General features: G+C 31.2%; 1 protein-coding gene across 2 annotated transcripts; it reads right to left on the bottom strand.

Annotated features, from left to right (window-relative positions):
• Window positions 1-4,906: 4,906 nt before the first annotated feature.
• On the bottom strand, window positions 4,907-15,096 carry LOC114394441 (leucine carboxyl methyltransferase 1 homolog). Of its 2 annotated transcripts, none has more exons than XM_028356015.1 (13): window positions 14,924-15,096; window positions 13,408-13,496; window positions 13,168-13,310; window positions 12,049-12,096; window positions 11,725-11,806; window positions 10,147-10,249; window positions 8,772-8,892; window positions 8,644-8,691; window positions 7,412-7,495; window positions 7,037-7,101; window positions 6,240-6,291; window positions 5,829-5,867; window positions 4,907-5,394 (listed from the first exon to the last, which is right to left on the bottom strand). In XM_028356015.1, exons 1-13 carry the CDS (start codon window positions 14,989-14,991, stop codon window positions 5,338-5,340), a joined length of 999 nt encoding a protein of 332 aa, XP_028211816.1. In that variant the 5' UTR covers window positions 14,992-15,096; the 3' UTR covers window positions 4,907-5,337. The 2 variants fall into 2 exon arrangements, with proteins under 2 accessions (XP_028211816.1, XP_028211817.1); XM_028356016.1 differs by having other exon boundaries at window positions 10,147-10,204.
• Between the last annotated feature and the right edge of the window lie 203 nt (window positions 15,097-15,299).

The raw sequence follows: 15,299 nt of genomic DNA, 5'->3' as shown, positions 1-15,299 counted from the left end.
CTACATTAGGACTAACCTCCCAACGAAAATTTGGCTCTTTATTTGACAATGAGTATACATAAACCTAATATGAAAAGATTTAAATATAAACAATTTGATTTTGCTGTATCATTAGCGTAATGTTTTTAGTATATTACTCAATTATTTTTTATAAAAGATAATTTCTTATAGACCTATGACTGCGAGATATCAATGCAAGAAAATGGACCAGTTTCTGAAACATAAAACAAAACAAACAAAATCTTGTTGTACAAATTAATTCAACATACAGTATGTGGTGGCCATATCTGTCACACAATTTAGTGCAGGGACCTTTAAACATGGCATTGAAAACTTCCTGAAAGTACTTTGGGAAGATATATGCTTCTCTACTTTGGAGATATTCATAAGTAATACGAACTATCACCTCATTTATTTTTTATCTACACAAATTATTACTAGTATTTTATAAGTGAGAAAAAAAATAGATACTATGCATTGGATCGGGTTAAATTGGGCTTAACACACTTTAGGCCAACATTTTGTCAGCCCATTTCGATTTACTGTGAACTAAAATTCTTTTTTTCTTAATGTAATAAATTTAAGTTCTTGAAAAAATAATTTAACAAAAATTAAGAAATTAGACGAGCACATTTTTTAATCGAGCTTTAACTCTTTTAATAAAAAAAGTGATAAACGTTAGTTGATTTTTTTGGTAATATTATAATCTAGGTGGTATTTTATAAAACAAAAAATAATTATATTTCAGGTGATCATAAGTCTTAACTGTTTATAAACTCAATCAACATCAAACTAAACAAAAGTCAGGTTTTGATTTTGTTATTCTAGCTTTCATAGTCGATTGGGTGCATTAAATTCAACCTTGAATTAGACATATTTTGACAAGATTAATTTTTATGGTACTTTATAATTTTATACTACCTCTTGTCCTTACTACTTTTAATTACTACCTAAACATATGTATGCTGATTAATTAATTATAGATAATGCTATTAACAACCACAAATGTGGCATTCAATTCAAGACTATGATTTAAGTACAAGTGTTCATGAATACGGCTCATTTGTAAATTTAAATTGACTCAAATCAATATAAACATTTTGAGTTTAATCATTTATGTATTTGGATCAAAATCGAATTAAATCGATCAAAATCATTTATGTACGAGTTGTGTTACAAGTTTAGATTTATAGATCTGATCAAAACCGAACCGAATCGATCAAATTTTTTAGAATTGTTTGATTTGACTTTAAATATTACTAATATTAAGACTCCAAGTGTTGACACTACTAGTGTTGAAACTTCTTAAGGTATTACTTTCTTGTACATTATTATTTGTTTAACTTTTTTTTTCATAATTATTTTTTCTGCCGGTGTTTAAAATATTAATTGATCATATTTTATTCATTTGTTTCAACAAATTTAGTTACAATAAAGCTTATTGTAAGAAATAATTGTGATTCAGATTATTATTATAGTAAATCTTGTTGAAGAACATTTTATTTGTATTAGTTTATTTTAAAATATTATATTAATGGTATTTAATGAATCAATTTTATTACTTTTGGACATTTGAAAATATTGTGTTAATTGTATTGAATATTTGGATGAATTATGATATAAAATAATAAAGATCAAATTTAAATGAATAACCCATTAGTCTGAACCTAATAAACCGTTAATAAATGAGTTGGGCTAAATTTTTAAAAAAAATTATGAAAACTAAACCAAACTAAATCAATCAAATTTGACTAAGTTAAATCTTCAATTACATCAAAACCGGTCCTCAAACACGGCTAATTTCAAGTTTGAATATTTTCAAGACTGAGATTTTGAGTTTGAATACTCTCCCGCTGCTTTATTCATACATTCATTATATCTCTTAAAACACAAACATATTTTGACATTGGCATGAAAGTTTATTTTATTAGTTGTTGTCGAACCTATATGATATCATCAGGTTATTACGAGAGCATTTACAAATATTCGGTCCTATAAATAATTTTACATTCTTCAAGATATCCAATTTACATGTGAGAGAGAATCAGGTTTAAAGATGTCACATTTTTTAATGATACACTAAGAAATAAATAATGTATATAAATGAAAAATCATCAACAACAAGTATTCTTTTATATGAGTGATAATGAATTCAGTTTTTAAATAATTTTATCAAGTTTGCATCTTATGAATAAAAAAAATACTCAAAATAAAAGATTTCATTGAAAATGCTCAACTCAATTTTTAGAATTCAAATTCTAAAACAATTTCTACCTGCAACCAAATCATTCTAAAAACGAGCTCTGAAGAAATTACTTAAAAGCTGCACTAATAAATCATTCTCCATAATTATAGGCGTTATTGAGCCAGCAGGCAGGGCATGAAAAGCTGATATGAAAGGGCAACTATGGTGGTGGGGCAACACACAGCAATCCAGAGAAAATGATGCATATGTTTACTTCTAAAAAGCCACACACGGGACCCCTTATTTCAACCCCACCTCCACATTAAGGTCCATCTTTCTGAATGCCACTATTTATATAAATTCCACACCAACTAATTTTTCTTCTAGTGGACCCAATTTATCTATACTTGTTCACGTACACATGCCTCCCTTACTTGTATTTCATTATTATTTCTAAGAAAATAATTGTGTGTATTTCTCAATGTCATAAATAAATAAAACCATTTAAAGGAAGATGCTGACTTAGGGATGAGCATCATGTAGGAAAGATACTACTAATTGGCATCGTTGTGTGGTTAGAGTAGCGTACGTCATGCAAATATCCATAATTTGACCTATTATTAATCGATTATAAAGACAACGACAAAACTTGTTTATGCTACCTCTACGTACAACTTTTCGCAAATGTAATCATGTTGCATGATTGCGGCACTAGTTTCATAATCTTTTAGTTTAAATTATTACTCCCTCATTTAAATACTAATTATTGTATAAGAAAAATAAATTTATCTTAAAATGATTATTATTTTAACTTTTTAATGTAATATTAATTTTTTTATAATATTAATAATATGGATTAAAAAAATTAAAAATAAATTAATAATTATAAGATTAATTTTGTAAAATTATTTTTATTGATTTAAAATAATTTAGAACGATAGTTATTATAAAACGGAAGGAAGTGGTATATATGTGTTTGTGTTAAAAATTATTTAATAATGAACATAAAAAAGAAGCTATTTAACAATCTGAGAGTCAGTATAGATGGGAGCCAAAGGGACGAAAATCCTCATAGAAATAAAAATTGAATTTAGTCCCCTGGAATTCATTTTGATACAACATTAGTTGTTTGCTCTATTATATGTACAATTTTATGTTTGTACTTATTTAGTTAGAGCCTTGCTTAGTTGCCTTCTGTTTATACTTTGTATGCAATGGCTGACTTTCGATCGATAATAGTGCCTTATTAGTGTGATTGAATCAATCCTAATCCAAATCCAGCTACAATAGTTAAAATAATAGTTTATATATTCACGCACAAAAAAGTAGTTAATTGTATATACTAAATAGTTTATGTTCTAAGCAGTATAATCATTTTCTTACATTATTATCCATGAATTGTTGTATATAGTAAAATTACTTATTTTTGTTATAAATATTTTACAAGCCTTGTAAAATAATTTTTACTAATTAACAGTACAAATTATTTTACAGTGGTAATGTACTAAAGTTAAATACAACTAAAAATACGCATACTTTATTATTCTACCTAGTTTCACGTTAAGAACTCATCCTAAACTATTTAAATTGTATTTAATAATTCTAAAATGTGGTGGAAAAAATAGAGTAATGATTTACAACAGTCCCATGGTACAAGATTTTTGTGTGCATATCATAATCCGATAGAAACCCAAGAAAGGGTAATTGAATTGTACGTCTGTACAATTGAACAGTAAAGGGCACTGATCTGAGACAGTACTAATAAACAATGCACCATTGCTGCAAATGACGAACGATAAAATTTTACACCATTGTTGCTAAGAAATTGTTAAAAACTGATTTGGGTATAGATAACATGTATCTTTATAGAAGACAAACTAAAATTGAATAAAATTATCATGAATGATAAAATTTTATTTTCAAACATTTAACACAATTGAGTACACACACCTTAAACTCGATATTTCCAATTAAACTAAAATAATTTCTTACTAATTAATTCATGTGATAAATGATTATTAAAACCTATGCTCCTAAACAAAAGCAGGGGTGAAAAAAATTATTGTTTTTGGTCAAATGGGGTGCAAAAAAATTCTATACTTCACCATTGTCTTCTGCTTCATCTGCTATAAATCACGTTTTGACCAACCCATCAAACGAAAGGAGGTACCATATCTCATACAAAACACAGCCATTGATCAGGCTCAGCCATATATTCCAATACAACACCTTTAGTTCAACCCGAGAAAGAGGAAACAAAAAGGGGCATGCAAAAGAATGCCAAAATATTGATGTTTTAAAAACTGACCTAATATTAAACAAATAAAAGTACTAGTTGATAATTTATTGATTCATCTATGATTGAATATTAATCAAATCAATAGTAATTAAATTTATATATTATTAACATTATATACTATTTCAAACAATAAAATAGTATAAACTATACTATTAAGATAAAAATTATAAATTAATATAAATAACTAAATTATATATTTTATAAGATAAAAGAATTAATAATTACCAAGACAATTTATACCGATGTGTAATTCTTAAATATGTACTTTTATTTATATTAAAAATGTTTTAGATTCTGTAAAAAAAAAGTTTTAAATTAAAAATAATATTCTAAAAAATACCTCTTCAAACTGATTTTCACAAGTAGCTCACTCTATTCTTTACCAATTCTCATTGATTCCAGTTCAGTGTTTAAAGCAATGCAAAGCATAGAAAAACCGTATGTGTTGAAAAGCAGAAACAATACACACTATGTTCATATTTCTTTCACATGGACATCCCCACACAGGCCTAGAGTATAATGTGACTTTAACAGTTGGTGCTGTGTGGGAGCCACCACGTTTTCTTTGCCAAACAGCTAGCAGAAAATGGGAAGTATCTATGCTTTGTGTCAAACAAACAATTTCTCAAGGGATCTATACAAAAATACTAATCATCCATATGCTTGAATTCTCATACAATAACCAACAAGTTGCTTTACTGAGAAAACCTTTTTCACCAGACAACATCCCCTGCAGTGAGCTGGCAGGTGCCACCGTCATACTTGCTGTATTAACAGTTACAGCCAAGGACGATACTTAGCAAGAGTGATATATAATATAAATATATATGCTATTGGAGTGTATCCCCGTGTTTCATGAGGAAGGAAGCCCACTGTTTTCATTAACAAAACCAAAATCCCCAAAAAGACCCTGCATCATGGATGAAAAATCAGAGTCAATGCTAGTCCACTATAGTTCCTCAAAACCATAAGTACAAAAAGAAATAGGATATATGGAATAAATATAGTCCCAGCCACCACAATCATATTATATTTTCATGTTTGGAATCATCTTCAGAAACAGAATCCTATTCCCCACCTCATCCTTATTCCAAATTATTATCTTGTCATCACTCATCATGATGATAATCTAAGATTGCTAGAAATGGTACAGTAAAAGTAATGTGGTCTCTAATTTCAATTCAATGCAGGCAAGATATTATAAAGAATACACATGGTCACTTTATTCATGGATTGATTTAAATGATGTGCTGTCCTATACTCCTATTCCCTTTCCATACAATAAATGAAGAAACTTTTATTAATTTGCTGCATACGACAGAACAAGTATGATCAAGATCATACCATGGCATCATTGATTGCATAAGCCACACAGTAGTGCTCCTGAAAATCAATAGAAAGAAAAGAAAATTAATATTGTAATAGTGGAATAAACAAAAGAGGAACTCTTCATAATGGATGACAAGCAGCACATTGGTAAATTGTGGGTCATGTAACCACCAATTACTTGCATTCAACTGACGATTGGTTACATCATGAATTCTTATTTACTTTTAGTCTCTGACCAATGAATAAAAAAAAAAAAGAGAAGAAATAAGAACAAACAATTCACATCCCCACTTGAAATGAGAGACGATAAACAATGGCCTAGACCCCCGCCCCCATTCAAGGCCCCAGCAAAATGAGAGTAGCAGTATTCAGACACTTTTTATAGCAAACAATTAACAACAGAACAATAATAAAAAGCTGACTTGCCTGCATCATGTACCACTCTTCAAATTCATCAAACAATTCCAGCCGTTCAATCCTAAACGATAAAGTATTACAAATTAGTATCTTTAGAGAAAATTTACTAAAGAAACAGGCCACCAACCATAAAGTAGATAGAAAGAACAGAGGGGATGGAGAATCAGGGAAGAAAGAACTGCCTTTCATATGAAGATATGAACTTTAGTATCTAATAGAAATCAAACAGTTCCATCATATGACAATCACAAGATATTGATAGAACGTAGTACCTTCTACAGATTAAAATGCTATAGGAATACAAAACCAGGAAAAATGCTTCCTTAAAAGAGAAGCCAAGAAATCGAAGCACCAAGAAAAAGCAATTATTACCGATGCTTACTTAGGCAGAGCTGATGTGGGACCACTACCCTTCCCACCCTAAGAAATTTGGTTTTTCTATCATTATGTTTCTACACCATGACTTTTACAGCAATAGAAGTTATAGAACCTAATCAAAATAATCTTTTTGTGCATAATATATTATTATACTGTTGAACCAGACACAACAAAAGGACCATGATGACTACAGAAGGGTACCATAAATTTGTTTTATAAAATTTACTCTACTTTAATCTCTGCAGGCCCCAAGGTTATTGCTGTTGCAAACAACTAGTATCATCCTAGTTTAAGATAAATTAGCCTGTTGTTATTATTCAGCTTATTGCCTTTAGCATTAAAACATCAGAAAACACTAAAGAATTTGTAAATTTAATGCATAAACTTCCAGATCTAATTCAGCAACAGAAAAAAAGAAGAAAAAATACCTGCGTCTTTCTTGGGCATCAATAAAATCATTATAAACTCTCATCATGTCCCAGGCAACAGACTTCTGATACCCAGAAAAAATAAAAGGCATAAGAATATTAATATGTTAGTGATAGAATAAATACACATTAATACTACACGATGAACCATATCTGATGATGTTGATAGTAATTATGATAGCAAGAATGTAGACTCTGAACCATTTCTAGTTTAGTCTGCTATGTTCTTAGACTATTCATGCCTAGATGACTCTCCATCATTATTTAGAAGGTTTTCCAGAAATGTAAATTGAATCACATACCAGATGCATGGTAATATTTAAAAAAATAAATAAACACAAAAACTTCTTTTCTAGCAAAAATTACATGATCTACCTGCCATCCTTGGTCCAGAAATAATTTTTCCTTTGCAAGTAAAGTTGGCGTAGCATAAATACCCAACAGATCACAACCTCGATACTGATGCAAAACAGGAAAGTCAAATCATATTATGATTTCATTTCATATACATCAATGTATTTAGACACAACTTTTATGCACCAGAGATGGATATCTTTAATAGAAATAAATTAAACAGTTCTTTTTTCAACTCAAACCAGAAACTTTTCCTCATAAACAATGGATGCATGACTTTCCATTATAGGATAGCTCCAAGCAAAAATGACTGACAAACTCAAAGCAATGCACTAAAATAAAATAAAAAATTGAAAATAGTTCTAATTTTACACAGTATGATGCTCTTGCAGTAAAATGGGACATTTTTATGGAAGCAGTTTTTCTAGTCATTGAAAAATTATGTCAGGTAAAAGGAAGTCCACGAGGCACAAATTTGGGGAAAAAAAGTAAAAATTCATTTCATTAGACATTATATTCTTATCCATGAAAAACACAATGTTTATTGGCCAAAATATGCATTGTATTAACCCTCAATCTGAAATTCAAGGTAGAGTGGTTATAAACAAAGACTAAGAAATTTTCCACTCCAAATTTTCAGTCAAAGTAAAAGTTTGTGAGGCTCAATTCATATGACTCAAGTAATACCTTTTTTTACACTCCCTTTCTATCTTCCCTTTCCCCTTCTTTATAATACTCAAGTAATACCAAACGGGATTGTAGTTCACTACTCACTATCACTCAGATATCTGGGAATGAAAGTTCCAATTTGATAAATGATCCCAGAATAGAATGAAAGTGACTAATATACTCATTCTGCATGAAGACAGATCATAAAACCCAAAACTTTACATAAGTGCCATCGCCTGAATGGAAAGAATCCTGGGGTGTAAAAAAAAAGTGTCCTAGGGAAATAAACTTCAAAAGACTAATCTGTGTAGCAGTGATTGCTGGGTAAGAAATAAAATTGATGTTACAAAGAGCAGATAATAAGATATCCTTCTAGAAGAAACTAAAAACCAAAATTAACAGGAAAAGAAAATCCAGTAAGAATACCATTATGGGCACAAAAATAGTATAATGAACAAAAACAAATGTACAACAATTAGAAATTCCATTTTTGAGATAAGACATTTCCAATGGTAAGGGTAATCTGAAATGAACCAATTGAAATCCAAAAACCACAGTATAAAACAATTTTTTTACATCCATACCTCCAAATTCCGTATCATTTGTTGTCCAAAAGCATCATCTGGGTGGATCTGTTAGCAAAAAACCATATAATGCAAAGGTCCTATTTTCTTCACATAAAAGTAGAAAAAGAAACTTTGAAGGCTCTAACCTGCTCATAAAGAAAAAATATTGCTGTTGAAAATGTTTGGGAAGCCCAACCAACAATTGCACGAGTTGAATCAGGATCCAAGTAGATCAGAACACATTCTGCAATTATAAAAGTTGGCAGACTGATAACAATATCAGAATAAATCAAATCAATTTATCAAGATTTGGTCATGAAAGAAATGGAGTTTAATTTAAACCAAATGCACATTCACCTTTATATACACACACACACACACATATGATGAGGAAGGATCAAATTACACTGGTGTAAATTTGACAACTATTACACCATTTTATAACTTTCAGACTAGATAATGTTTTCTTAAAACTCATTATTGGATTGAAAGTTTTTTTTACATAGATCACATATGCAATATTTCATATTAATCTAAAATCATTTGTTACCTCGTTCATATAATTAAAATCGACGCAATATAAACATTTCAAAATATACTAAAATATAGATTATTTGATTATCTTCTTGTTGTTCAATTTTGACACAGAATATGTGGATATAATTTAACGGTTGGATCAACAAAAATCACATTCTATATCAAGTTATAAAAATGGTGTAATAGTTGTCAAAAATTACACAGGTGTAATTTGATCCCTCTCTTATATGTAGGTATAAAGTAGCTAAAGATTAATCAACAAGTAATAAGCATTAAATCCTCCAGCATGTGAATCTGTTTAGCAGATATAAGAACAGAATTCAATAACTATATATAAACAGTAAGCACATGAAGCCATACAAAGAAAATGGAAATTAAGAATTCTTATGCTTAAACTTGATTTCTTCCCGTCATTTTCCATTATGTTAAATATGTAATTATAAATTGTGTCTTAGAAAGTGAGTTTGGGCCTAACTTAACCCCAGAAATTATCCCATATGGTGAGGTTGTCCTCCACTTCTATACTATATTTTGGCACTATTTCTAGTCGATGTGGGGGTTTTCCCAATATAAAAGGAGCATATTATCACTTTCCAATTATAAAATTAAGATGTATTTCCTTCAAAATCATTTTAAAACTTCTAGCTGCATATTCTGTTGTAAGCTGTGTAAAGAAACACAATAATGCTGTTCGTTGTCCAATTATTAAAATCAGAATTATTGTCTTTTAATGAAAACTATTAGTCATGAAATTAACTAGAGAATAAAAAGAACAGAAGCACAGGATAAGATATCGTTACTATCTTTAAAAACCCTTTTTGAATTAGAATTTTCTGATTCTAAGAGGTTTCAAAATTATTCTTCTATTTTCCTAGAAGTGATTGATGCCTTCTAACAAATAAATTATATGTGAATGGTAACAGAATTTCACAACTGTACACAAAAGAATGAGAGATAGAAAGAGAGGTGACTCCCAATACATACCTTGGATCCAAACCAGCATGAGTAATAATAGCACTTAATTGTTGCACATCACGCAAATCTGCAGGGAGTAGTTTATAGTGAGCACTGAACACTTCTCCTTTTTCTGGCAAAGAATGAAACATTACAATTTACTAGCATTAGTTTAGATCAGCAGTAATCATGCATGTTAGTTTTCAGAATTAATGTCCAACAATCACAGCAAAAAGATCAAATTGATTTTATTCTACAATGCTACAAGTCAAATGAATTCTGAGATTAGGCCTAGTGGCAGAATCAAAGTTTCTCTAATCTTTTGACACTCAGCTTTCAGTTTAACCAAGCAAAACTTTTGATGAAGTTTTAATGCATACATTTGAAGGGCCACAGATTAAAGTATCATGAGATTTATTTTCTCAATTTATACTGAGATTACTTGATGGGTCTAGATCCCAGTTCCAGCTTTACTCACAAATATTCAGATAATTAATTTAGGCACTTTCAAACATAGCAAGCAATCATTAAATAAAATGTTTTAAGAATTTATAAATAATTCATTCTATCTTTTAAGAAACTATAATACCCTCTAAAGTATCATCATCACTCCTCACAACCCAGCTTCACATCCATTTACTACATCTAAAATGCCCAAAATTAATTCTTAACACTAGCATATGCATTTAAATGGTGGAACAGATTTTATTAACGGACATAAAGACTGTCACTTTTTGGTAAAGTTGTAAAGTTGTGCTTTGGTGACTTGTTGGTCATGGGTTCGAATCCGAAAACAGCCTCTTTGCATATGCAAGGGTAAGGCTGCGTACAACATCCCTCCCCCATACCTTCGCATAGCGAAGAGCCTCTGGGCAATGGGGTACGAAGTTTTTTTTTTTTTTATAAAGACTGTCACTTTTTTTATAACATTCTGTATGGCTAGATTAATATGTCAAATGACATGGAACAATAACATATTCCTTAAAATTTGTAATCGAAGCTTTCAATGTCATACGTGCGTAGACACCATGTGTAGGGCTAGAGGAATAATAGAAGGTAAAATTTTGGGAAGATTTGGAGGAGGAAAATCCACAGGAATAAAAGATTTTCATAGGGAGGTGATCTGAACAGAGTTGCCGGGGGAATGATGGTCCATGCCATAGCACCTACTATCACTAGTCCCTTTTCCATTTGTTTCTATTTTTTATGAACATCAGCTTTTCATGTTTGCAAGCAGAATTGACTGGGCCTCTGATTATGCCATTGAAATCCACTTTGGGGGAATTACTTGACATGCTTGGCTCTGATCCTGGTATAAAAGATTGCTGCAGGAATCTTAGATAAAGCCACAACAAACCAGAAATTTCACTTAGCATCAATATGCTTTTTCCTTTCTCTATTGTTCGGCTAAACAATCGATGAGGGAAGGGGCTGCAACACTAGAGGGACTAGATGTGTAGAGTCTGAAAACTTTAAATATACTCTTAAATAATGTTTGCACTCTTGAACAATGCACCACCACAAAAGGAAAGGATCATAAAAAAATGAGAATAAAAACCAGTGGAGAACATCCCTTCGGTTTAAAGCATCAGACTCAGTATTGCTTACCTCTTGATATGGCTGCTGTCTCGTCAACTTTATTCCTCAATGGGCTGCAAGTTTCAATAAGTGCTGCCTTTTTACTAGTTACCTAGATTACAAATACAATAGTGGTTTAACTTTCATTATCAATAATGGCAATAAAGCTAAAGATTTAAAAACTATAAACAGCTTTGTTCCTCTTCATTTTGAAATTAGATAAGTATTTGGTTAAACTCAATCTTATTAATCATGACAAAGCATCTATAAATCAATCCAACTCAAAACCCATAACCAACAAGATGAAAGGCTGCATTGGCAACTAAAACCTTTAAAAGGTATTCAAATTTCTACCTCCTTAAAATCCACTTCCACATATAAATAAGGTGCTTTCCCCTCATCCTGCCAAGAAAAGATATTAACATTTAAGTTACAGCTGTAAGTAGGCACACATCACAGATTAGTGAAACTAAGAAATAAGATTACAAGGAGAATTGGAATTAGTGGTAACAAAGTACAAAGTTTCAGACTTTCTGTTCACATGCACAATCCCATCTAAACAATAGGATGGAGGCTACCAGAAGATGGCATCAGGCTCAAATGAAGCTACATATAAAATATATTTTGCATCTTTAATGTGCATGGGTTAATTGGTGAAAGAAGGAACCAATTTTCCTCACCAACCGGCAAAAATAGTCCTATAACAACCTGATTAAAAATAATAGGAAAAAATGTGCACATAAGCTTTTGGCAAGTTGTACAACTGATTCAGTTTAGGTGAACAACAAAGAACAAGAACAGAACCAGGAGAGAAAGCAAAAGTCTCGGTCACAAAAATTTCACAAGGCATGGATACTGGATAGAGTCTTACATATCTATATACACAACAACAACAATAGCCTTATCCCACTAATTCAAATATTCTACCACTCACTTGAATTTATTAAGAGTTAATCAGTAATTTAACATTATTATTCAGCCACAATTCCAATCATGCACCTACTCACCCTTTGTCCATTTTTCTTAAACTTAAATAACCAATCCACACAATTTTGCTAGGAAGTTACATTCCACCTCCAAAAAAAAAAGATTTTGAGCTAAAAACACATTTGAGCTGAAGTTACAAAATAATCCTTGCTCCCAATGTCTTTGTAAAGTGTTGCACAAGAAATGATATTCTGTCTCATAAAGATTAAGATTAAAACAAACAGCAGCCAGCAGGCAATTAGCACAGGAGCACCAACAAGTACTACAGAATGAAAAGTGCTCTCATAGCATGTCAAAACACAAAATAAATTTTCACCAAGATTGAAATGCAAAATCTTTGGATGAATATGAATTTCAATCCAAACCTTCACTCAATCCACATGGCTCCACAACATAACAAATCTATATTTTTATAGGCAAAAGTAGATTGGCTCTTAAGTACAACTTGTGCAGTACATATAAGAACTCACAAGGAAACCCAAGCACCTGCAACTGAAAATATGTTGTGTCAAAACCTGCTCCAAGTGATAATATCTGCTTCTTTATAGGGGGATCTTCATCTGACTTCTTCTCAACATCAAGAAACTGATATAGAAGTTTCCGAATAGCAGCCCAGCGAGCAAAGTAACCTATATACTCACAAACAATTCAAAAAGCACCAAGTAACTACTAAGTTGAAGTGCCGGTACTTAAACAAGTCAATTCCTTAAAGAAGGTGAATCCTACCTCGATTAATTATTGGAGATCTCCTAACAGGTCTTCTCACGAACAAATGAATGTAATCATCTTTCATGTATCCCTTTTTCACACATGACCTACAACCAGTTTATGGAGATTAAAAATTCATCATACAATACTAATCACCAAAAAAAGAATTATTAATTGTATAAAAATGACATTATAATTCATTTAAACTCTGATAAAAGCTGAATACAAGATGAAATTTTGAAACAAAAAATAAGAAAGAAGGAGCTAGTTTTTGGGGTAGAGTTAAGCCCAAACCCAGATTCTAAGATGGTATCGAAACCTATCCTAGATCCATTCAAAGGATCACCCACCATGTTATCTACACACCAAGCCCAAGAGTGTTGGGTGAGGAGTATTGAAAAAAACCCAAGTTCCACATTGGTTAGAGATGAGGGCAAGATAGAGTATATAAGTGAGGGGCAACTCTCACCTTATGAGTTAACTTTTGGGGTTGAGTTAGACCCAAACTCACATTCTAAGAAAAAAATCAAGTATCAACATTACCAAACCAATGTTACATGGATTGTCATATGTACATGGTGCATGCCTTTTCCCAGTACACAGAACAGAGGGATAGACTGAATCAGATTGCTATCCGGGATCAAAATTCATTTAGAATTGAATCAGTATGCATGAACTTCAATCAGTATTATTATTATGAGAACTGGGATGGAAAAAAATTTGGATAGTGATAGTCTCATTTTTCCATTTTAGAAACCAGGTGCACCTTGTCTCTTCTATCTGTCAACTTTGCAGCTGGCTGCTATGGGAGGTTTTTCAATTCGTTGAGTCATCAACCCACATTGTAGTATTTACCAATACCATAAAGTATACAAAACTGAAATGTAATCATGGTTTTAAATTGCAGTCCGCAACTGCATCGTGACCGCATCAGCTGCATTTTCCCTCAATTGCCTGCAACACGAAGGGTTTTTTGACCAGCACAACCGCAATTTAAAACCATGAATGTAATTTTTCCAGCCAATGTTTCCTCAAAACCATGTTTTAACTTTCAAGCATGGAATCATGGCATGCCATGACTAAACAACATTCTCTTTACATTTGTTGCATTTCATCAGAAACCAAAAGCATTTTATTCCACTAAAGAGCCATTCAGTACTACTGAGACAAGATTCAGCTACATTAGTGCTTATGCTAAACCACACTGGAATCCCCAAAAGGAACCATCTAAGTTAACTAACCTTCTACAATATTCATTTTACATGTGTGAATGCAACCAAAGCAAGTAATACAGAAGTAGAACAAAAAATATATAAAAAATGTTAAAATTTCCAGAAAGAATAAATGACGGAAAATTCACTACTTTTAAAAATCTAAAATAATAGCACAAGAAAAAAATAGGTGGAAGGATGAAGCAATTTAGCAATTACCATAAATTAATCAAATCAGACCAAAATATCTCATTTTATAATTCAATTTTGCAGTGGTCTAAGACACAAAAAGAGAGAGAGAGAGAGAGAGGAGATGTTCGAACAATTTGCTGGCGGAGGCGTCATCGTTGGTGGCTTGCACCGCTGCAGTGTTGCTGTGTGAATCTTCCATCAAACGTGATCGAACTCTCGCTTGTTAGGTTTTGCAATGGAGAAAGAGAATCGCAACACCACTAGGTTCTGGCGCCGAGAGAGAAAAAATACCCCACCACCTAAGCTCTGCAACTACATAAAAGAAAATTGCAAATATTTATATGATGAATAAAATATAATTATAATTTATTATAAATAAATACAAAAAGCAGTTTTAAATTCACAAATTATGTCAATTTTAAAATATATAATAAGTAAATATTTTTAAATATATAAATAATATTTGAAATTTTTAATAAATATTTATTTACTGACAATAATATTAAT

Source organism: Glycine soja, chromosome 18 (assembly GCF_004193775.1).
Source record: "Glycine soja cultivar W05 chromosome 18, ASM419377v2, whole genome shotgun sequence".
In the NCBI taxonomy this organism is placed as follows: Eukaryota; Viridiplantae; Streptophyta; class Magnoliopsida; order Fabales; family Fabaceae; genus Glycine; species Glycine soja.
Note: the sequence above shows the minus strand (reverse complement) of the source record. Positions and strands in the feature narration are given on the sequence as shown.

Bases quoted from the DNA above. Each gene is read 5' to 3' on its own strand.
- LOC114394441 (XM_028356015.1), bottom strand. From the start codon at position 14,991: ATGGAAGATTCACACAGCAACACTGCAGCGGTGCAAGCCACCAACGAT. The intron at 12,097-13,167 runs GTGCTTGGGTTT...TTTTCTTGGCAG, and splicing joins CAACATATTTTCAGTTGCAG to GATGAGGGGAAAGCACCTTA. The intron at 5,395-5,828 runs GTATGATCTTGA...TCCATGATGCAG, and splicing joins ATGCAATCAATGATGCCATG to GGTCTTTTTGGGGATTTTGG.